Below are 24,606 nucleotides of genomic sequence, written 5' to 3' on the forward strand. Positions count from 1 at the left end.
TGGAGGAAGGTAGAATCTCCACTGAGTAGTATCCAATCTGTCTGGGTGGGGCTGATGAAAGAAGATGCGGATAGGTCTCTTGTGATACAATAGTGAATAATTGTTATCAGGACTGATTGTGAGGGTGAAAAATGTAAAGGTAGATGTTTTGTAGCAAAAGGAGGGAAGTGATTAACTTTGCAGCCCAGGAGTGGAGGTCCCTGGGAGAAGAGCCGAGAAGCAGTGATGCCAGAGATGGAGGCAGAGACGAGGACATGGAGAGATGGAGTGGCTGGGGACTTTAGACCCAGAGAGGGAGAGGGGCTGTGTTCTGACGATGGGGGTGGGGGTGGGGTGGCAGGCTTGTAGGGTGTACCCTTTGGTTAGTTGATGATGCATGGAGGGGATTGTAACCATGGTAATGAAATGATATATGATAGGATGAATGTAAAACTAATGTTCTCCCATGTAAATGATCACATAATTTAAAATAAACATTAAAGAAAACACCAAAGTAACAAAGTCAAGGAAAGAATCCTGGGAACAGCTAGGGAAAAATGAAAAATTACTGATAAAGGAGAACCAGGAAGACTCAGCTCTCATTTCTCAGCAGAAACTATGCAGGTAAGAAGGCAGTGGGATAGCATATATAAAACTCTGAAACAAAAAGATCGCCAACCAAAAAGCATACACAGCAAAGCTGTCTTTGAAATATGACAGTGAAATTAAGACATTTCCTGATAAATAGGAATTAAAGGGATTTGTAATAACAAGACCCACTTTACAAAAATTATTAAAAGGAGGTTCTTAGGACTAGAACTAATAACAGCAGATAACAACCCAAGATGAACATATATGACAACACTACCCAGAACTCAATCCAGATATATAAGTATTTAAAGTAAAACAAATTTAGTAGTCTTAATATATGGAACCAGAGACATCGTTTTATAATGAAGTTAACTACAAAGCAAAAGGAGGGAATAGTGTAGATACAGAACTTCGAAATGGTAAGGAAACGAAGTAGATTTCAAGGGAAGAAAATTAATAACTTACAGGATAATCTCAAAATCAATACACCTTTATATAAAATAAAAAAGAGGAAAATCAGAAACATTTAGTAGATATTAACACAACAGAAAAGAAGCAAATGAAAAGAAAACCCACAAGCAACTCAATGCAGAAAATTATGTGGAACCAGCAACATCACACACACAAATGAAACCACAGCAAAATGACAGCAGTCAACTCATATCTATCTATAATGAAACTGAATGTAAATGAATTAAATGTACTAGTCAAGAGACAGAGAGTTGCAGAATGAATAAGAAAACAGGATCCCTCAATATGCTGATTACAAAAGTCATGTCCTATACAGAAATGGACTAAAAATCAAAGGATGGAAAAAATACATCAAGCTAATGGCAATCAAAAAAGAGCAGGAGTGGCAATTTTAATCTCTGGTAAAATAAACTTTAAGACAGAAACCAGCATTAGGAGATAAAGAAGGACATTGTATCATTATTAAAGGGTCAGTTGGACAAGAGGAAACAACTATAAAAATACCTGTGCTCCCAATGAAGGAGCCTCAAAATACATTAAACTCTAATGGAAATCCTGGTGTGGTGCTATAGGATAAGCATTGGACTAGAAACCACAAGGTTGCCGGTTTAAATCAGCTGCGTCTTGGAAATCCTATACAGTACAGAGTCACTATGAGTTGGAACTGAATCAACAACACTTATCAACAACAATAACAATAGAACTGAAGAAAGAAATAGACAACTCTACAATTACAGTAGGAGACTTAATACACCACTTCTGATGAAGAACAGACTAACTAGAGAGAATCTCAACAAAGACACAGAAGAGCTGAGAAGCATAATCAACCAACTTAAACCTCATAGACATATACAGAGCACTCAACCCGACTAGCATAATATACATTCTTTTTCCAATGTACATGGAACATTCTCTAGAATAGGCCATATGTTAGGCCACGTAGAAAATCTCAATACATTTAAAAACATCAAAATACTACAAAGGATCTTCTCAGATGTTGTTAAATGCTGTGGAGTCAGTTCCGACTCATAGCGACCCTGTACAGGGTTTCTGAGGCTGTAAATCTTTGTGGGAGCAGAAAGCCTCATCTGGTAGTTTCGAACTGCTGACTGTGAGATTAGCAGCTTGATTTGTTTGTAACCACTAAGCTGATCTTCTCAGATTTTGTTAAGTGCTGTCCAGTCGGTTCTGACCCATAGCGACCCTGCACAGGGTTTCCAAGGCTGTAAATCTTTATGGGAGCAGAAAGCCTCATCTTTCTCTTGCAGAGCAACTGGTAGTTTCGAACTGCTGACCTTGCGGTTTGCAGCCCGATTTGTAACCACTATGGTACCAGAGCTCCTTGATCTTCTCAAATAGTGCCATAAAATTAGAAATCAGTAATAGGAACATCAAGGGGCAATAAAAAAAAAAAGCCAAAAAAAAACCAAACCAACGAAGAAATTGAACAACACCCTTCTTAAAAGCTTCTTAAAAACTGTATAATATAGATCAAACAATGAAATAAAAGAATTCCTTGAGTAAAATGAGAATGAAAATTCCTCCAACAATTAGAAAAAGAGCAGCAAAGTAAGCCTACTGCTTCCTTTGAAGAAAACAAATAAAGGTTAGAGCAGAAATAATTAAAATAAAAAACGGAAAAACAATTGAAAGAACAGGATAAGAAGTTGGTTCTTTGAAAGGATTAATAAAATCGACAAACCACTGGCAAATCTAACAAAAGAGAAGAAGATACAAATAACATGAATAAGAAATGACTTGGGTGATGTCATGACAGAACCAATGGAAGTAAAAGGATAGTAGCAGAATACTAAGAATTATACTCCAACAAAATTGAAAATCTAGAAGAAATGAACAGATTTCTATAAACACATGATGTATGTAAAAGAACACAGGCTGAAGTAGAAAACTGGAACAGGCCTTGTAATGAGAAGAAATTGTTCCAAGTCATTAAAAAAACTCAAGTTAAAAAAGTCCAGAACCAGAAGGCTTTACTGATGAATTTTACCAAATATTCATAGAAGAGCTGACACCAATTGTACTGAAACTCTCCTAAAATAGAGAAAAGGATGGAAAACTCCCAAATTAATTTTATGGAGCAAGCATAACTCTGATGCCAAAGACAGACAAAGACAGACAAAGAAAGAAAATTTTAGATGAATACCCCTCATGAACATAGATAATGAAAATTGTTGACAAAAGCCTAGTAAGTAGAGTACAACAATATATTAAAGAAATAATACATCATGGCCATGTGGGATTCAGACTAGGAGTCCTGTGGCACTGCAGGATAATATGCTGGACTGCAAGGTCAGTTCGAGCAGCAGTTCAAACCCACCAGGTGCTCCTTGGAAACACTATACAGGGTCTCTATGGGTCAGAACCGACTCAGTGGCACTCAACAACAATAAGCAGGGATGGCTCAACTTTAGAAAAACAATCACCATAATCCACCACATAAATAAAAGAGGAAAAAAAATACATGATCATATCAATTGATGCATAAATGTTATTTGATAAAATCCAACACTCATTTCTGATAGCACTAAAAAAAAATAGGAATAGAAGGGAAATTCTTCAACAAAATAAAGAGCATATATATAAAGACTCTCAACAGTGACAAACTAAAGTCATTCATTTTGAGAACAGGAACTGGAAAAGTATGCCCTTTATTACTACTCCTATTCAATATTGTGCTGGAAATCTTAGCCAGAACAACAAGGCAAGAAAGGGAAATTAAAGGCATCCAAATTAGCAAAGAAGACTTAAAACCCTGTGTACACGATATGATTCTATACTTAGAAAATCCCAAAGACTCCACAAGAAAATTATTGGGACTCATCAATAGATTTGGCCAACTGGCAGAGGTACAAGATCAACTTAAAAAAATCAGTTGGATTCCTTTACACTAATAAACAGATCTGAAAAGAAAATCGGGAATACAACACCATTTACAATAGCCGCCCCAAAGATGAAATACTTGGGAATAAATCTACCAGAGAAACAGAAGACCTATACAACGTAAACTACTAAAGCACTACTATAAAAAAACAAAAAAGACCCATCTCGTGGATAAGAAGGTTTAACATTGTGAAAATGTCAACACTATCCAAAGTAATCTATAGATATAATGCTATCCCAATCTGAATCCCAACATCATTCTTTAAAGAATGGAAAAATTAATCACTAACTTTATATGGAAAGTAAAAAGACCCCAGATAAGCAAAGCATTATTTAAAAAGAAGATCAAAGTAGGAGGTCTCTTATTTCCTTATTTCAAAACCTATTACACTGTCACTGTAGTCTAAACAGCCTGATACTGTGGTACAACAAAAGGCACACAGATCAGTGGAACAGAATTGAGAAGCCTGAAGTAAATCCATCAACCTAAGGTCAATGGATCTTCGACAAAGGGCCAAGATGCATGGGGAAGAGATAGTTGCTTATCAAATGCTGCTGACACAATTGGAAATCCATTAACAGAAAAATGAAACAACACCCATATTTCACATCATATACGAAAATGAACTCAGTGTAGACTAAAGACCTAAATGTAAAACCTAGAACTATACAGATCATCAAGGAAAAAATTGAAACAAACTTAGGAACTTTGATACATTGCATAAATATACTTTCAAACATAACTGAAAACATACAAACCAAAGAGAAAATAGATGACTGGGAACTTCTAAAAATTAGACAATTATGTGCTTCAAAGGATTTCACCAAAAGAGTAAAAAGAGAACTCACACACTGGGAAAAAATGTTTGGCAGCGACATATCAGACAAAGGACTATCCAAAATTTATACAACAGAGCAGTACCTGAACAAGAAGAAAGATAATCCAATTAAAAAATAGGCAAGAGGTCATGAACAGATACTTCACCAAAGAAGACATTCAGGCAGCCAACAAGTCTATAAAGAAATTCTCATAATTAGCCATTAGAGAGATGCAGATCAAAACAACAATGAAATATATTACTCCAGCATTAACAGCAAAGTTCCCGGAAAGAGAAAACAAATGCTGGTGAGGGTATGGAGAAACTGGGACCCTCCTGTGCTGCTAGTGGGGCTGTAAAATGGTGCAGCCACTGTGGAAAACAGTATGGCACTTTCACAAAAAGTTGTTGGAAATAGAAATACTGTATGATCCAGCAATCCCCCTACTTGGTATATATCCTCAAGAAGTAAGAATTGTGACTCAACAAGATATGTATATACTTATGTTCATTGCCGCACTATAAAACTGGATAGATAAACTTTGGTACATCTGCACAATGGAATATTACACAATATTGAAATACTGCAAAACATCCCACAACATGGATGAACCTGGAGGGCATTATGCTGAGTGAAATTAGTAGCAATAGAGCAAATATTGCATGAGACCACTGTTATAAAATGTAAAGAATATATTTCCTTGCTAAATGAAATGTTCTATGATAGTTACAGGGTGGGTGGAAGTAGGGGAGAGGGGGAAAATAAAGAGAATGGAGGTAAATACTGTTAACTGATGGTACATGGAGTAGATTATGATCTTTGTAATGACATGAAGTATATAATTTGTTGAATATGGTACTGATGGTTTGCTCTGTAAACCTTCAGTCAATTCACAACAAAAAGTTTTTAAAAAAGAGAAAGAAATCAAAAGATGTATCGCAGTAGGAAAATCGGTTGCAAAAGACTTCTTAAAGATTTCAAGAACAAAAATGTACGGTGTGCCTGACCCAAGCATGTGAAAGTTGGACAGTGACGAAGGACAATGATTAGGAAGAATTAATGCATTTGAATTATGATGTTGGAGAAGAAGAGTAAAAGTACCCTGGAGTGCCAGAAGAACAAACAGATCTGTGCAGTCAGAGTGTTCCTTAGAAGCCAGGATGGTGAGACTTCATCTCTCATCCCTTGGACATGTTATCAGGAGGGATCAGCTCCTGGAGAATGACATCATGCTTGGTAAAATGGAGGGACGGTAGAAAAGACAAAGACCCCTGACAAGATGGATTGACACAGTGGGCTGAAAAGTAACAATTGTGATGCACTGGACCAAGCAGTGTTTCATCCTACTAAGGTCGCTATTAGGGACTGACTTGCTGTCACCTACCAACCACAACAGTTTGTTTATTTAATGACTTTTCTGAATAATTATGTAAAATCGGTATTCTCTGCCATGTGTGGTCACTGACGTCTCAGCTTGGTTGGCTAGATGACTAGTTAATAATTAGAGATGTTCTAAAATTCCCAGAATTAATATCCTAGTGCTTGTGAAGACGTACTGTGTGCAGGTTGGAGCATGATTTCAATGTTTTGACAGGCGAATTACAACACTACCTTAGTTTTGTTTTTTCAATTGTGAATTGAGTGAATGTTTACAGAGACGATCATCAGTTTTACATTCAACAAACCATACGCTTTGTTTCATCGCAATGATTTCAACCCCTTCCATGCAACAACAGTTGTCCTGCTTCCTCCTTGTAGTTACCCATGTCTGCCTTAGCTTGTATTTTTAATTTGTGCAGCACCCTACAGTCAGCCAGTGGTGAGAGCCTACTTCTCAAGTCTTTCCTGGGCATGCATATATCCCTTTGCATATTCATAGCCCTACTCATGTATGTGTGCTTATTCCCTAGAGTAAAGTGCAACTTTTTAAAATCCCCTATGAGTGTATTGTGTCGTATTTTTTTTTAGTATTTTGGTCAGCTTAGTATCTCAGATATTAAGCAACTCTTGCGTATATTTTTAATAAATGCTTAAGTAAGGTAAATAAATGCAAGCCCTATAAATGGGGTATTTTTAGGTGATTTCCAAACAGGTTAAATAATGATAATTCTCTGATGACAATACTTTTTGCGAACTCCAGATCAGTTGTCTCTGATCTGCATTGTTGAGTGCAGTCAACTCAGTTCAGACTCATAGTGAACCCTGTATAGGGGTTTTGAGGAGTGGCTGGTGTGTAGTTTTGAACCACTGACCTTGTAGTTAACAATACAGTGTTTATCCTACATTGACTCCCCAGTGGGCTGCTAGGCTGCCCGTTTCTGCCAGGACTGTGAGACGGTTGGTTGGTTGCTATGGCGCTTAACAACAACAGCAATGGAGCTTAGTGAGAGGACTAAGAATAGGAAAGCTGCAACGTCCCAAATGTCACTGTTCTTACAAAGAATTATTCAGTTTTTCTTAAATAAACACTACCCAGATTGGTGCAAGCCTTTGGTTATTTCCCTCAGCAGTTTAAGAAGTTGATTTTGACAGTTTTTGCCAGTGTCCTCATCGCTGTTTCTGTAGAAATTTTTGGAGGTCTTTATTCTCCCATCTCTAATGATTCTACCTCTTTATCATTCTTGATAACATTTTCTATTTAAGTATTTTTCTTTTTGTTTTCTTATTTTTGACTCCTTTTTCTCCTTTCCCTTCTATTCATATTTTTCTAATTATGCTGCTACTTTGACAGTGGGTCAGGGGCACTATCTAAAGCTTTTATTAGTACTTAAGACCAAGAAAGTTATTTCAATTTAAGGAACCCCTAAAGAAAAACTTAAGGAGTCCTGGTGTGGTGCTGTGCGTTAATGCTCTGGACTGCAAGTAGGTATGATCTGCAAGGTTGGTGGTTCAAGATCACCAGCCACTCCTAGAAAACCCTATACAGCATTGCTATGGGTAGGCACCAACTTGACAGCACTTAACAACAACAAAGAAAAACTAGTGTGGCACTGCAGGATAATGCACTGGACCACAAGGCCAGTTTGAACAGCAAGATGGGCGTTTCAAACCCACCATCCGCAGAAACCTTATACAGGGTCGCTATGAGTCGGAAAAGTACTCTGATATGAGAAACTTTGTTTTAAACTTTTAAAAATCCAAGAGCATTATTTTCCACATACACATGCATACTTTTTAAGTTTGATGCTGAGATTTTACTTGCTCATGTATTCATTGCTTTGAGAAGTGATTGCCATAACAGCATGGAAGATTGTAAACTGCAAAGTTGTCAACTCCAGTTTGTGGTCCTGATGTGAACCGGTATATATATATTTTACCTGACATTTAGAAAATAAGCACCACAATTCTCTATTTTCTAATGTCTTAATTGCTGAGTTTTTTCCTGCATAAGTGTAATGTTTATGAAATGACAGTGATAGTTCTTTCTGATTTTATATTTAGAATCTCAAAATGTGGATTTTATATGTAGTGTTCTTGTTGTGGCTGACCAATTTCTCATAACTCGATTGAAAGAGATTTGTGAAGTAGCATTAACAGAGAAACGTGAGTATTACTAAATTAGAGTATTAGTACATTTTCAGGTTGATCAAGGATTATGATTTTTACTAACTTCTATTCTATGGTAAAATAATGTATCATTTGTTTGGAAAGGTGAAAATTTCCAAACTGTGTGTGATTGTTTTAAGTTCATACTATTTTGGAAATGTTACTATCCAGAGATGTGCATTTAAAAATTGAAATATGTTTTGAATATTTATTGAAATACCATTAAACCTTGAATAATAAAGTTGATGTCAAATTTACTTGTAAACTTACAGGGTGAAAGTTTGAGAGCAGAAATATTTTACTCCTGTTCTTTGTAAAGTATTTATAAATTGATATAAATCTAGTTATAAAGCACAGGATCACAAGGTCAGTTTGAACCACAGGATTGGTGATTCAAACTTACCAGCTGCTCCTTGGAAGCCACATACAGGATCACTATGAAGCGAACTGACTCTATGACACTTCATTCTATTAAAATACCTGAACCGAACATCTTTTCTTCTTTTAAAAATCTGCATCTTCTCTGTTCACTAACATGGCTGTCTTCTTTAACACTTCACTTTAAAACCCAAAATTTCCTTTTTTTTTTTTTGTTACTTGTTTCCTTATACCCAGATTCATTCAGTTGTCAAAACTGAGTCATTCTCAACCATGTGGGTCCCACCTTTCCTCCACTTTTTGATTTTCACTGCCACTGTCCTAGTTGAGGTCCCTATTATCCTTCCTTCCTGTGTCTCAGTCAGTAGTCTTTTAATGTGCTCTCTTTTCTCTCACTATTCCTCTTTAACAGAGCACACTGACTGAAACATTTTACTGCTCACCAAAATTTTCCATAAAGATTTATAGCCTTGGAAACCTGTGAACCAGTTCTATTCTGTTCTGTAGGGTAACTATGGGTATAAACGACTTTCAGCTGTCGGATTTTGGATAATACCCCTGCTGTACTGTCTTCTTTTGCTTAGAATTTTTATTTGTATGTATGAGGAGGCTTCAGAAAAGTTCTTGGAAAAATCCACTTTTCATGAACTTTTTGAGGCCCCTTCTTACTTAATTGTATTTTCCTTTATAATCAGTTAGTTAAAATTTCTTTGGTATATTGGTATGGAAAATGAGTTCCATTGTTGCCCCAGTGCAAGTTATTTTTGGCAAGAAACTATGTTCAGATGTTCTATACCTGAAAACCTTAGGAATAAGTTTATCTCTTTTGCAGTAGTAATGTGCTTTTCGTTTTATTTCTGCAAATCTCTTCTTTTCCAGTAACCCTTAAAAATGCTGCTATGCTATTGGAATTTGCAGCAATGTACAATGCTCAGCAGTTGAAACTATCTTGTTTACAGTTTATGGGACTGAATATGGCAGCTTTACTTGAAGCAAGGTAGGTTGAGTGTATACATATGACTTGCAAAAGCAGACATACATAATAGTAGCTATGTTAGTGATTTAAAAATAAATAAGGCTCTTCCCGTAAGTGGCCCGAGGTAATTTCACAAACCGGTTTGCTACTCATTTGACACAGAAAACCCCACAAAACCATGCAAATAAAAAGGCTCAAAATCGTCATTTTAAAAACACCTGTGAAACTGCCCAAGTACCTGAAAGATGTCACTTTGCAGAAGCATTGTGTGCCATTCCAAAGTTAATAATGGTGGTGGTTAGTAGGCATGCCCAGGCCAAATGGTGAGGTTGGACACAGGTTGGTTTGGTGGCCCACAAAGAGTGCTGAATTTTTGCTGCACGTACTTAAAAATGTAGAGAGCAATGCTGAATTGAAGGATTTAGATGTGGATTCTCTGGTTATTGAACACATCCAGATCAACAAGGCCCCCAGGATGCACCACCTAACTAACAGAGGTCATGGTCAGATCAACCCCTGCATGTGCTCCCCCTGCCACATTGAGATGATCCTCACTGAAAAGGAGCAAATTCTTCCTAAACCAGAAGAGGAGGTTGCACAGAAGAAACGGAAAAAACGAGAACATAAGGCTCAGGAGTAAATTAAGCTTAAAATAAAATGCAAATAAAAGACACATAAAAAAATAAGGATAAATTCTAGCTATGTAAAAGATGAAAAAGTAAGGAAGGATTCAATTATTTCACAAATATTTGAGTGCCTTCTATATGTCAGATACCATTTCCAGTGCTAGTATACAACAGCAGAAAACATGGACATAATCCTTGTCCTCAGTGGATCTTATATGCTAATTAAAATATTATGAAACAGTGTTATCACAGTTTTTTATGTATGTATATCTCTGTACTTGTGTAGGTTGATAACTATTGCACTGTTACCTTTATTTTTAGAAAATATCAGTGATACTATATAAGCTAATACTTACTACCTTTTATTTGTTGTTGTTAAGTACCGTGGAGTCGGTTCTGACTCATAGTGACCCTGCTCAGGGTTTCCGAGGCTGCAAATCTTTATGGGAGCAGAAAGCCTCATCTTTCTCCCGTGGAACAGCTGGTAGTTTCGAACTGCTGACCATGAGATTAGCAGCCCGATTTGTAACCACTACGCTGCCAGAACTCCTTACCTTTTATATAAGCATGCAGAAAATTTGCTACTGGTTGATATTTCTTTGTATTTATTCTCTAAGACATTTCCTATGCCATATATTAATTCTTTGATCAAATTTAGGCTGCAGTAAAAGACCTAAAATATTTAATTGATCTAGTTTGTAGCAAAGGAGCTCTGGTAGCATAGTGGTTGTGAATAGGGCTGACCTTCCAGTTGTTCCGCAGGAGAAAGATGAGGCTTTCTGCTCCCGTAAAGATTTACAGCCTCGGAAACCTTGTACAGGGTTGCTGTGAGTCAGAACAGACTCCACAGCACATAACCACCAACCACCACCCGTTTGTAGCAAGCTGATAAATGTGTTAATAGTTTTTACACAGAAATCAATTTGTAATGAAATGATCCTTATTTTTTACATGATACATTTTAGATAAAAACACATATGTAGGTTCTATTTTATAAATTAATATTCCTTGTCATATTGTTTACCTGGATGAAAAGAATTTGGTGATGACTAATAATTTAGGCGTCCGAGTGTGACACTGTGGGCTAAGCACTGGGTGGTTAGTAATCCAGTGCTTATCCTACAGCACCTCACAGGGACTCTGAAAATACAAGTCATCTGCTTCCTTACAATGTTAGTACAGGCAAAAGGTCAGCATTTCCGTTACAAATGGGAGCAGTTAGACTGAAAGAAGGGATGAGGAGCACCATGCAAATTAAAAGTCCAACAGAACAATTTACATTAGCTTTTAGATCTTCTGATCTCAGACTATCTAGGTAGTGATCCTTCCCTCCAAACTCAGTGTTGGCCATGTACTTGGATTCTGGGTAGACACCCCTCAACCCTGAGCTCTGCCTTCTAGGCCCACTGGAAAGGCAACTCTGTGCCCTTGGCTTTGGGCAGGCCCCATTGTCCTAGGCCATCTGAGTGGTGACCCTACTGTGAGTCCCTACTCTCCCTTCTAGTTGGAAAGAGGCCCCATCTTAATAGCAGCTCCACACTCTGGAAATCAGTTGTTGAAAATCAGACTCCTTGAAACTTACCACACTGTGGCTCCACCCTTAGTGGAGGATAAGCATTGGACTACAAGTTCATTGAGTAGTGAGGTTGGCAGTTCAAACTTACCAGCCGCTCCTTGGAAACCTATACAGTGTTGCTATGACTTGGAACTGACTTGATGGCACTTACGAACAACAACCCTTTGAAATTCTAGCAGACATGGCTCTGCCTTTTGTGACTGAGGCATCTCTGCTTCCCATGCTCCTTGTCTCTACAGCTTCTGCTTCCTGGTTCCTTGATCTCTAGAAGAGGTCATCCTGGTGTCTAATTTGTTTGGGCATGTGTTACAAAGCTCTTTAGCTCTGCTGAGAAGTGCCAAAAAGCACCCCATTCCACCAGTAAGGCTTGACCTGAAGGTGCTCAGCTCTCTAGCTGCGTGGGTCAGCTCCTGGATTGACTTGTGTTGATCTCCTGTTTCTGCTGTTGCAGTTTCTGTCACTGATTCACACCCTATGTGCCATCTCTGGTGTTACAGCTCTCCTCACTTCCTTCTGAGTCCTCATCAGAATTGCTTTTGACATCCATTAATTTCACCAGTCACTTAAAGACAATTTAGGCTTTTATTATGAGGCACCTTAGTATTCTTCCAGCATCTACTCATTAGCTATAATTCCATAACCCCGTCCACATTTTAGGTATCTGTTAGAGCAGCACCCCACTCTTCTGGTACCAATACCTGTCTTAGTTATCTAGTACTAATATTAACAGAAATACCACATGTGGATATGCCTTTCAACGTTAAACTGAAATTTATTCTCTCACAATTAGGAGGCTAGAAATCCAAATTCAGAGTACTGACACTTGGAGAAGACTTTCTCTATGTTAGCTCTGGAGAAAGGTCCTTGGAAACCTCCCTGTATCTCGGCATCAATCCAAGAGCTTCACAGTGCAGGGACTTCGGGTCCAAAGGATGCACACCACTCCTGGCTCTTATTTCTTGATGGGAATAGGTCTCTGGGCAGTGGATTTTTAAAATGATTTAGGAGTGATAGACATTTTAGAATTAGAGGGAACTTGGAAGCTTAGTCCCATTTTCAAACATTTTTAGCTATGAATTAAATTTTTAAAATGTTTTTTTTTAACAAAAGCTCAAAATTTTATCACATGTTCCCACTGTAAAGCTAAATGCAAGAAAATGGGGCTGTGGCCACAGAAATGTAGAGTTCTTAATGTCAGTTTGCAATTTAATACCAGTTATTTCTGTATTTTATTTTAATAGCAATGATTCTTTATATTTGTTGCATACCATGTGCTTGCCAGTGCTTTAAAAGTGTTACATAGATTGATTCAGTTAAGCCTCATGTAAACTTTGATTCCAATTTTCATTGATGCCTTTAATTACCTCTTTGGATTGAGAGTTCATGAAATCTAGCTTGAATATGATGGGGCTTAAAAAAGTTCGTGGAAAAATGAAATTAAAAGATAATGGAATTTGCCCATGAACTTTTTGACGCCCCTTCATACAACTAATATAATCCAAACCTCCTTTCACATGTACAGATACTGAGGACCATAGAGGTAAAATGAGTTGCTTCCAGTCCTATAGGTAGTTGATAGGAATGCTAATCCGAGGTAGAATTTAGGTATCCTCACTTTTAGGCCATTGTTCTATCTATATAATATTTGCCTTATTGTTAATTATTGTTTTTTGTGAAAAATGAAGGTTAGAAAATGAATACTTATTTTGTTCAAAAGATTCTTTGTGTATGTATTAGGTGCTTGAGTTTTATTTTTGCTGTTTCTCTTAATTTGTTTGTTTTTTGAAATATATATAACTACACCTACTTCTAAAAAGAATTTATAGCAATTGGTATATGTAATGCTTCAAAAATAGCTTTGTTGGCCAGTGTAAACCTAAAGGTGATGTTCCTGACCTTCAACAATGGGTGAACCACAGAAGTCAGTGCACTTCCACCGCCTCCAATGCAGTACATTAAGTAATATATGAATGAAAATATTCAGGAAGGCCTGGCTCCCAAGCCTCCATCTCCAATAAAAAATAGTTATATGATGTTTGGCAACCACTTGTAATGCAATGATCTCATCATTTGCCCTTTGGAAAATCAGGGCATTGAACGACGTCATCCTATGCAGTTTTATCATAAGAAAGAACTGAGAAAACTCAATGTCTATCCTTAAACAAATTTTTTTAGACCTCTTAGATATCTTGATAAGGAGTTCTGGGAGTATAAAGCAAGAAGAAAAGCTAGAGGATCTTAAGCTGCTTTTTGTCCATATACATCATCGTATAAATGAATACCAACCTCACCAAGCAAGAGAGACTTTGAGGGTAATGATGAAAGTGCAGAAACGTCAACGTCTTGAAACAGCCGAGAGAGTTCAAAAGCACCTGGAACGAGTCATTGAGATGATTCAGTATTGCTTGGCTTCTTTGCTGGATGATCTCCACATTCAGAAGAAGGAATAAGAGTTAAAACAGAACCAGTGGATGCTGATAATAGCAACAGTCTCACTGGACAGAATGAACAACAAAGAGAAAGTTCTGGTTATAGGAGATACCAGATTATAGGGAAGGATGCAGCCTTATGTGTCCTAATTGATGACAAGAATGAAAGACCATGAAGCATGTTTCTTTTTTATTTCTTGCCTTTCTTTTGTCTTTATAATGTTGTTAGGTGCCATCAAGGCAGTACCGAATCATAGTGACCCTATGCACAACAGAACGAAAGACTGCCTGATCCTGGGCCAGCCTCACAATTGTTGCCACGCTTGAACCCATTGATGCTGCCACTTTGCCAATCCATCTTACTGGGGTTCTTCCTCTTTTTCACTGACCCTTCCCCTTACCAAACACAGTCCTTATAATAAATGGCATTATACATTATTTTCTGGTGGACATCCTTAAAGGAGGTCTAACTAAAAGTCATCTGAATAATGTTCATTTTGACTCCAACTTTAGTCATTATAAAATATCATGGCTGTAATTTCAGCAGCACAGACAAATGAGTGCCCTTACATTAAGAGTCATCATCCTAAAAAACAAAATGTTTGCTGCTGTTGTGTGTGACACATTCTTGTGTAGGGATTTCCAGTAAAATTTTGAAGGTATCCTTATCCTTAAAAGTAGATTTCTCATTTACGTTAAGTATGGGAAAGCTATATAAAGTTAGATTATGTAATCTTTTGTCTTATTTCACTTAAACATGACATCTCTAAAAGGTAGCTTAACATGTTGAAAGAGAGAAACCCTATAGAGTTGATATAACAGCAACTTTATTTTACTTGTGATTCCTAGAGACCACATTATCTGAGTCTCTTCTCCCCCATTCTCAGTGGAATACTGGAATATTGGGTGGTTCATAACATCCCCCTGGTTACCAGTCCTGTGCAACTTTTAGTTGCAAACACTCATTTTAGTAAATTAAATGTTTATGTAATTAACTACACATTTCCTTTATAGCTAAACTCAAATTTTCTTAAGGCTAAAGCCTATAATGGGAAAGTGGTTTGGTGGCAAAGACTGATAGATCAAAGCCTCTTGCTACTTAGAAGTAATGTTGCAAAGTCATGTGAGGGGACTCCAAAAAATTCATGGAAAGTGGAATGAAGAGATACGGGGTTTTTCCATGGACTTTTTGAAGGCTCCCTCATATGGCTGCCCAGCTAGAGACCTTGCCCCAGTCCATCTTTGTGAGGGCCTGAGACTAAGTTCTGCATAGTGGAATATGGTGGTAGGAATCCAGACCTGCCCCATAAGAATTTCTTGCATGGTCCACCATTGTCTTTTCACATGTTTGCTGGGTAGCCACATACAGGATAACTTTGGAAGATGATAAAGGTTCAATCTGTTTTGGTCTTCGCATAACTGAGAACAAGACCCTCCCTTTGTTAATCCCTCTCCCACTCACTCAAGCTGATTTTGTATGCACAAGAAAAAAAACCACAAAAAAACTTTGTTACTCAATAGACATGAACTATTTCTACATACTTGAAAATTTGAGAAGTATTAAGTCACAGAGTCTTAAGATAGCATTTTCTGTCCTATTTTTTAGGTCTCTTGATGTTTTAAGTGATGATGTGTTGAAGGATCTTTCTGTGTTTTACCGAAAAATGGTAAGGTTTATATTTTTCAGTGAAGCCTGGCTATAGTATGAAGGTGAGTCAAAAATTATCCGTACTCTGGCTGGAGAATTTATTTTAATCAACTTTTAGAAAAGACAGAAAGACAGATACATCATTTTTTGACATAATTTTGCTTTTAAATACACTCTGTCCATCTGTCAGCAAGCTTTCATGGTCCCTTATTTAAAAAAAAATGTTTTAAACTAAGCTGCTAGCCAAGAACGCACCACTGTATTCACTTCTTCATCAGAGGTGAATTTTCATCATTGAACGGCTGCTTTCAGGGGACCAAACAGGTGAAAGTCTGTTGGAGCAAGATCAGGACTATAGGGAGGATGCCATAACACCTCAAAACAATGTTTTTGCAGAATGTCAACAGTGTGGGCAAAGGTGTGTGGATGTGCATTGTCATGCAAAATGACATGACACTTGAAAAGCAGTCTTCTGCATTTAAAGTTTAGACTTCTGCTCTTTAGTGAGCATCTCACTGTAAGGAAGCACTGTTGATTGTTGAACCTTTTTTCCTGATAGTGTACCAATACTGGCCCTTGTTGAGTGCTGTGGAGTTGGTTCCGACTCACAGCTACCCTGTACAGGGTTTCTGAGACTGTAAATCTTTAGGGGAGCAGAAAGCCTCATCTTTCTCCTGCGGAATATAAGGTAGTTTCGAACTGCTGACCTTGCGGTTCGCAGCCTGATTCGTAACCACTATGCTACCAGAGCTCCCCTGGCCCTTGAGAATCCCAGAAAACTGTAAGCATCAATTTTCCAGCAGATGGTTGACTTTTAAACTTTTTCTTGGTTGGTGATTGAGGATGTTTCCATTACATATGCTGCCATTTATTTACCTAAGGCTTGTAGTGATGAATCCATGTCCCATCACTAGCAATAATTTTTTTTTAAGAAACTCTTAACCTTTCCTCAAGTGTTGGTACAAATTTTGTTTGCAAATGTTCAAACGCTTCTGTTTATGCTTTTTCGTGAATTGTTTCTATACCCATCTCATACAAACTGTTCAAAACCCATGTCTGTCGTGAATTATTTCATAGGAGAGCCGTGGTTCATTTGCAGATGATTTGCCACATAATCCACTGTTGCTCATCTATTCGACAAAATCATTTCATCTGCATGCTCATTGTTGTCATCAGCCTTAGATGTGGACAACATATAACCGGAGTATGAATGATTTTTGACTCACCCTAATATTACTAAAGGAGTATATTACGTCATACTGACCAATGGAATAATTTCATAATGAATTATAATGCATTATGTTCTTTTCAAATGAGAACATAAAATTTCTTTGCAGATCCTACAGAAATACATGATGATTGAAATAAAAGATATTTAATGATGAAATTAATATTCATTTTAATTTCTTGTAAATAAAAGTCATTGAAAGCTTCAGAAAGATTCTTTCATCATTTACCAAGGATTAGCATAGTGCAAAGACATGGATTCAGATGATCCCTTAGAAATGCTTAAATCTTGATTTCACAATTTGTTTACAAGTATGTTTGTGCTTTTTCCTCTCACTTTTTTTATCTATAAACTTGTTTAATGTATCTAATTGGCACATACTTTTTAGGAAATTATTAGACATTCTAGATTTTGCTAGTTATGTCACAGAATAGTAAAACAAATAGGATATTATACCTATTTGTTAAAAACAACAGCAACAACAAAAAAAACCTATAAATTTTGTGCTTAAAAAGTGATACTTTTTTTTCCTTCTATAGATTCCAGCAATGGATAGAAGGGTTATTACACCATATCAAGGTGGACCAGATATTAGCAATTTAGAAGTAGAAGATGGAGAGACCTTTTTGAAAGAAGATATAACTATGGAACAAAGTTATTTGTAAGCTCTATTTTCTTCTTTGAAAAAAATTAAAGTACTGGACTGCAAAGTCAGTTGAACCACAGCTTGATCATTCAAACTCACCAGTGGCTCCTTGGAAAGGAAACCCTACATAGACAGCGTTGCTATGAGTTGGAACCAACTCGACACTTAACAACATCATAACAACAGCAACAATAGCATGGTGGCAGTATACAGAGCAAATTAGTTTCACTTTCAGCAATTTATACACAAATTGTTCCATGAAATTGGTTACAAATCCCATATTGTGTTAGCATTCTCCATATTTATACCTTGGTTCCTTATTTTTGTTTGCCCAGTTTTCCCACCCTTTCCTGCTTTCTTAACTTTGCTTTTGGGCAAATACTACCCTTTTGGTCTTGTGTACCTCCTGAGTATTACTATTTACTTTATTGGACTGTCTTTGTGGCTGAAAGGTATTCTCCAGAAGTGGCTTTAGTTCGAAGTCCGAATGATGTCTAAGGGCCATAGTGTCTGGGGTTCTACCAGTCTCTATCAGACCACTAAGTCTGGCCTTTTTTTATGATTTTGAGTTTGTCATCCCACTTTCGTGAGCACTTTCTATTGTGATCTGGTCAGAGAGGTCAGGTGCCCGGTTGCTAGGTACCATCTAGTTCTGGTCTCAAGTTCGTGGTGGCTGTAGTTCATGTGGTCCAGTAGTCCTTTGGATAATTGTTTCTTTGTGTCTTTGTTTTATTTCACTCTTCTTTGTTCCAATAGTTGTAATTTAGCTCTCCATTTTTGTGAGCTTTTAAGACCTCAGTCACTGCTCACTGAAGTAGGATATAAACATTGCCTTTTTGAGCTGTGTTATTTCAAATGATCCATAGTCTCAAGGGAATCTTGAGATGACATGATCTCTGCCCTGTTCCAGTAATGTTACAGAGTTCTTTTAGGGCTTCTGATAAATGCCCACAGGGCTCACCACTCCACCATAAGCCTCATCCTGAAGGCAGTTGACTCTCTTTTCCTCAACTGGGTTCCTGGAGACATCCCACTCTGCAAGTAAGCCACTTGCCCAGCCACTCAACCTTACTTCCTTGGTGACCTGGGAAGCCCACTGCTCTTGCATTTGGTTCTACTGCTGCTGCTCCTCTATCATTACTCTGGTGGCACAGCTTTCTGTGCCTGGGTCGAGGAGGTTCATTGTGCACAGGGATTCTGGGTCCAAAGGACATGCTCCACTCCTGGCTCTTCTTCTTTCATGGTAGTGAGATTCTCCACTCTGCTTCTGAGATGGCTAATTTTATACCAACAGGCTGGCAAAACTGATGAATCACAATTAGTCCTGTTAACAATCACTTATAACAGGATATATATGATATATGAATCATATATCAGTATCTTCCTCAACCTTTTCTTACCTAGGTTTTTGCATAGGTTATTTACAAAGATTATGGCTAGAAGAAATAATGAATAATTCACTCCACCATAATATGTATTTTGGAGCTCTGTCATTCATGCAGAAATATTTATTGTCTTGCCTTTTTGGTGGATTACCTTCTTAATCATTATAAAGTGCCCTTGTCTGTGATGATGGAGTTTGATTTGAAATTCATTTTGTCAGAGATTAGTACTCCTTTTCTTTTTTGTTAGCTTGATAAGGAGCCTTACTGGTGGTGTAGGTTGCATGTTGGGTTGATAAATGCAAGGTTGATAAGCCCACCAGCAGGAGAAAAATGAGGCAGGCTGTTCCCATAAAGATTTAAAGTTCTTAGAAACCCTATTCATGGTCCTATAGTGTTACCATGAATCAGAATTGACTTAATGGCAGTGGGTTTGGTTTGGTTTGGGGGTTTGCTTGATATATGTATTTTTCATACTTTGATTTTTAGCCTATTTATATCTTTGTGTTTAAAATGTATTTCATATAGGTAACATATTGATGCTAGGTCATGTTTTTTTTAATAACATTCTGCTACTCTCTGCCTCATGACTGTTTACATTTAAGTGTTGTTATTGATAGAAATTTCTTGTTGTCCTTTTGTTATGTTGTTGTTTTTGAGGGTTTTTTTTTGCAACTCTTGATGATTTCTTCTGTTAAATTCTCTGCTGAATTCTTTTTGTTTATGAATTGTCTTTTCATTTCCTTTTTTTTGTGTTGATTTTGTATTCACTGGGTATTTTTGGTTTTGTTGTTTACTGTGGGTAATAGGATTATTAATTTTCTTTTTGATTACTCATATTTACCTTTATGTTCCTAATTTTAAAATTGTATGTTGTGTCATGATACTGATTTCTCTCCATATAGAAGTTCTAATACCATTTGTCTATAAATGTAGAGTAGATGCCTTTTGAATTCTTTACTGGATAGTTCCAATACCATGTATTTCTCAAGATGGTTTCTTTCTTTCTCTCTCTCCTCCTTCCCCCTCCCCCTTATTTCTTTTAATCCTCAATATTGGACACTCTTGACACTTTTGCATTGGCATTGAAAGAAAAAAATTGAGAGCTGACATGGAGAATATGTATCTGTGTTCATTCTAGCCTTGCAATAATACAGTGAATGTATAATTAATATTTGAAGTTCTAATAAATTTAAAATATAAATTAAAAAATAATGTAGCCTTTGTATTAAACATGTTGGGTTAAATAAGTGCATTTATATTACTTCACCAAGTTTGTAATAAGGGATAAGAAGGCATACTGTTCTAAAACAGAGAGTAAAGGAAAACGGAAAACAGCAATTAGGAAAAGTTAATTGTTTGGCGGTTGTTACTGTTGAGTCAATTCCAACTCATAGTGACCCTTTACAGGGTTTCCGAGGAACAACTGGTGGGTTTGGACCACTGACCTTTTGGTTTAAAGTCCAGTGCTTATCCTACAGAGCCACACCAAGAGTCTAATCATTTCGGTAGTTGGAAAGTAATTACCAAGTAGTAACTGATGTGGAACAGAAAGGGCTAAAACAGTTCTGGATAGCTTAAGAATTGATGGCACCAGACTTACGAAGGCCAGAGTGAATTGTTGAACTTGGAAAAGAGCATTGTTAAAAAAAAGTTTTACGATGAGCCTCTGGTCCTTTCCTCAGTGCTATTCTGAAGAAAAATTTCCTCTCTAAAGAGTCATGACCTACATTGATTGACATTTGTGGGTCCTCCAATAAAACATTCCATGTTCTCAGTTATATCTTTGTAGCATTGGTGACCATTTGATGAACCTCATACAGAATTTCCAATGATTGTTTTTGGCTCACTTGCCAGCTGATTGAAGTGACGTTTCTTCTGCTTGGTAAATGCAATTTTTGCAGAGTATTATGTGAGCTCTTTGGAATCCTGGTATGGTACCATAGGATAAGCACTTGACCTCAAGGTTGACTTGAACTGCAAGACTGGCAGTTCAAACTTACCAGCCACTCCTCAAAAGCCCTATACAGCGTAGCTATGAGTTGGAAATGACTCGACAACACATAACAACATGTGAAATCTTTAGATATTTAATTAATTTATGGTATAATCCATTTTGTTGTTCACTCACAGATTGTTTCTTGGGTTCTAGAGATGTTAATTTTTAAAATCCTTTTAATTTTAGTGCCATTTAGGGTACTTGAGGTTTATAGATACCTGATTTATACACATTCATGACATATTGTTTTGGAAATCATTATGTTACTATACATGCCCATTGCTGTCACATTTCCAGTTCTTGGTGACCTCATGTGTGTCACATTATCATTATGTCCCACAAGGTTTTCAATGGTTGATTTTTTTTTTTTTTTTGGTAGTAAATTGCCAGGATTTTATTCTGAGGTGCTTCGATTGGTTTTGAACTCCATTTTTTGATTAGCTGTTGAGTGTGTTACTGGTTTGCACCATCCAGAGGACCTGTAGATTAATAATACAAATATTGCATATTATTTCTACAAAGTAATAGTAATCACAGTTTAGCTATGTAATTGTAGATGAAACATGTGACATGTATAATTTTAGGTAAAATGTTTGTGGATGTTACAGATATTTATTTTATCTTTCCTTCCCATAGTAATAGTACCAGTCTCTGAAATTATTTAAAAAGTAATTGCCAAATATTTCTAGTTCAAGATCATAGTTTTATCTTGTCCTAAATGTTATGAATGTATGTAGTATTTTACTTTTCAAAATAGTTTCCTATATACTGTTTAGCTTTTACTTCTCACAGAAATGTTAGCTTAGAACAAGTAAATAGTATCACACTGTTGTTGTTGTTGTTAAGTACTGTGGAGTCGGTTCTGACTAGTGACCCTAGTGTCCGAGGCTGTAAATCTTTACAAGAGCAGAAAGCCTCATCTTTCTCCCACAGAACAGCTGGTAGTTCCCAACTGTTGACCTTGAGGTTAGTAGCCCGATTCGTAATATCACACTGAGGCCCAGTGAAATTAAATAATTTCACAGAACCACATAGTACATATTTAATTCTAACTAGTTGTTGTTGTTAAGTGCCGTCAAGTCGGTTCCGACCCATAGCGACCCTGTACAGGGTTTCCGAGGCTGTAAATTTCTAGCGGAGCAGAAAGCCTCATCTTTCTCCCAAGGAGCAGCTGGTAGTTTCGAACAGCTAGCCTTAAGGTTTGCAGCCTGATTTGTAACCACTATGCTACTGTGTTAATAATAATAATATACAGAGTCTTCTAGTAATTGTTAGTCGACGTCCTGGTGTGGCATTGTAAGATTAAGCACCAAACAGAAAGCTTGGTTTGAACCACAAGGTCATGGATTCAAATTCAGTCAGCTGCTCCTCAGAACCTCTATCCAGGGTTGTTATGAGTCAAAACCAACTTGACAACACTTAACGGCAACAGTAACAGACTCTGTATATCCTTGTGTGTTTTTTGTAACCAAAATGCTATATTGTGCTTGACAAATGCATAGTTCTTCTGCTGTTTATTCTCTAGCCTAATGTATTTTTATAAAATAACTTTTTTGTTTACTTTTTCCAAGGGAAACGATGTTCAAGAAGGCAAAAACAAAAGCGAAAAAGAAGCCACGTAAGCGTTCAGATAGTTCTGGAGGCTATAACCTTTCAGATGTTATTCAGAGTCCACCAGCCACAGGTTAGTGGGAAGTGTTTTAGCATATGTTTACAGTTCTAATATTTTAAGTCTGTATTATCTTTTTAAAATACATTAAATTCTATTCTACTATTCTATTATGTGTCATTGGATGGGGCTATGCCCTTTTCTTAAGGAGGTTGCAGAAAATTATACTGTGATGCGATAACTAGATAACTACTCTTAAGTTGGCTGTAGGGGTTCAAAAAAAGAAATCCAGAAAAACCTCTTGGAACAAAGTGATTCCTGAACTAGATCTTGAAGAATAAAGAAAAGTTAACCAAGTAAAGGAGGCAGGTAGACATACTTACCAAAGAACTACACATTTTTTCTGTGTGTAGTTTAGCATGAATCAATCATGTAGAATATGTGCAAATGGAAGATGGTTGGAGACGAGGGTCAGATGGGTGACTGTTAATGAATTTTTAAAGCACAATATGACTGGATAAGGTTTGTTACTAGAAAGACCACTTTGTCTGGTAACATAGAGGGTTTTTGGTAGACAAATCAAGATAGAGACTGTTACTATAAAGCATTCAATTCAATTCAGTACTCCTGGTGAAATGCCAAAGAAGTTGTCCTTCATGCTCTTAAAGAACTCAAATCTAGTAATAGATTGGAACACATTTTATGTTAAGGCATTATGGGCGCTTGTTTGAAAGCAAAAAGTACATAATCTTTAAAAAAATATTTTCCAATTTTTTAGTTACAAAGCTTTAACTTAATCAAAAGTTGGAAGAATACTGTGAATATCTGTATATCTATGAGTCAGGTTTATTTATTGGTTAATGACATCTTACCACATTTGTTTTTCCTCCCAAGTTTCTCTTATGTACTCTCACTGACAACATGAAAATATATGTTGTTGTTCGGTGCCATTGAGTCACTCCCTACCCATAGGGACCCTGTATAGGGTTTCTGAGGAGTTGGTGGTGAGCTTGAACCTCCACCTTGTGATTCAAACCAACTTTGCAGTCCAGTGCATTAACCCACAGCGCCACACCAGGACTCCTTGCAAATATATGCATACTCAGATATTACTGTTTACATAAGACTTTTTTACGGATTCGTTTGAAAATGTTTTAGACATAACAGTATTCTACCCTAAAATAATATGCATCTTGTAAGAAAAAGGGTGTACTATACAGCCACAATATTGTCCCACTTAAGATATTCCATTAATATTATGTAGTATTATAGTCCATTTCTAGATTTTCCTAATCTTCCAAAAAACATTTTTATAGCTTGTTGGTTTTAACATTTAAAAATAAAACACAAAAAAACTAGATTCCAATCAAGATTTACATCACCTTTGGTTATGAAGACCTCTTTAGTCTCTTTTAACTAAAATAGCCTACCACCCTTTTTGTTTTGTTTTGGATTTTAAAAGTTCAAGCTGTTTATTTTATGAGCTATCGTATATTCTAGATTTATCTGATTAGAGTCAGGTTAAACCATCTAAAATTTTAACAGTTTCTTTAGACAGAACATGGCATGTGCCTTTAAAATAATGACACTAATTATGACTTTTTGAAATGGGAAGTGTCTCTATAGTAGTGAGGCAATATGGTGCAATTTCTACTCAGGAGCAGCTTTATATAAGAGGTTGAAAACAGAAGTGCACATTGTTTTGTGTCTCTGAAAAAATTAGTTGTTATTTAGTGCAAAGAGAATATCTTTGTATGAGTAAAAGAATACTGCAAATGAGATACTTGGCATGTTAGATTAAA

General features: G+C 36.8%; 1 protein-coding gene and 1 pseudogene across 3 annotated transcripts in view; both read left to right on the forward strand.

Moving 5' to 3' along the window:
- The window catches only part of IBTK (inhibitor of Bruton agammaglobulinemia tyrosine kinase), a 120,446-nt gene that overhangs the window by 48,197 nt on the left and 47,643 nt on the right, over nucleotides 1–24,606 (forward strand). For all 3 annotated transcript variants that reach the window (XM_006873272.1, XM_006873274.1, XM_006873273.1), the window contains 5 exons: nucleotides 8,203–8,304; nucleotides 9,565–9,682; nucleotides 15,899–15,959; nucleotides 17,708–17,829; nucleotides 22,767–22,879. In XM_006873272.1, the coding sequence (XP_006873334.1) occupies nucleotides 8,203–8,304; nucleotides 9,565–9,682; nucleotides 15,899–15,959; nucleotides 17,708–17,829; nucleotides 22,767–22,879 (516 nt within the window). The remainder of the gene's footprint in view (nucleotides 1–8,202; nucleotides 8,305–9,564; nucleotides 9,683–15,898; nucleotides 15,960–17,707; nucleotides 17,830–22,766; nucleotides 22,880–24,606) is intronic.
- On the forward strand, nucleotides 10,426–14,468 carry LOC102837773 (annotated as a pseudogene).

The sequence above is a fragment of the Chrysochloris asiatica genome, unplaced genomic scaffold (genome assembly GCF_000296735.1).
Source record: "Chrysochloris asiatica unplaced genomic scaffold, ChrAsi1.0 scaffold00233, whole genome shotgun sequence".
Classification (NCBI taxonomy): Eukaryota; Metazoa; Chordata; class Mammalia; order Afrosoricida; family Chrysochloridae; genus Chrysochloris; species Chrysochloris asiatica.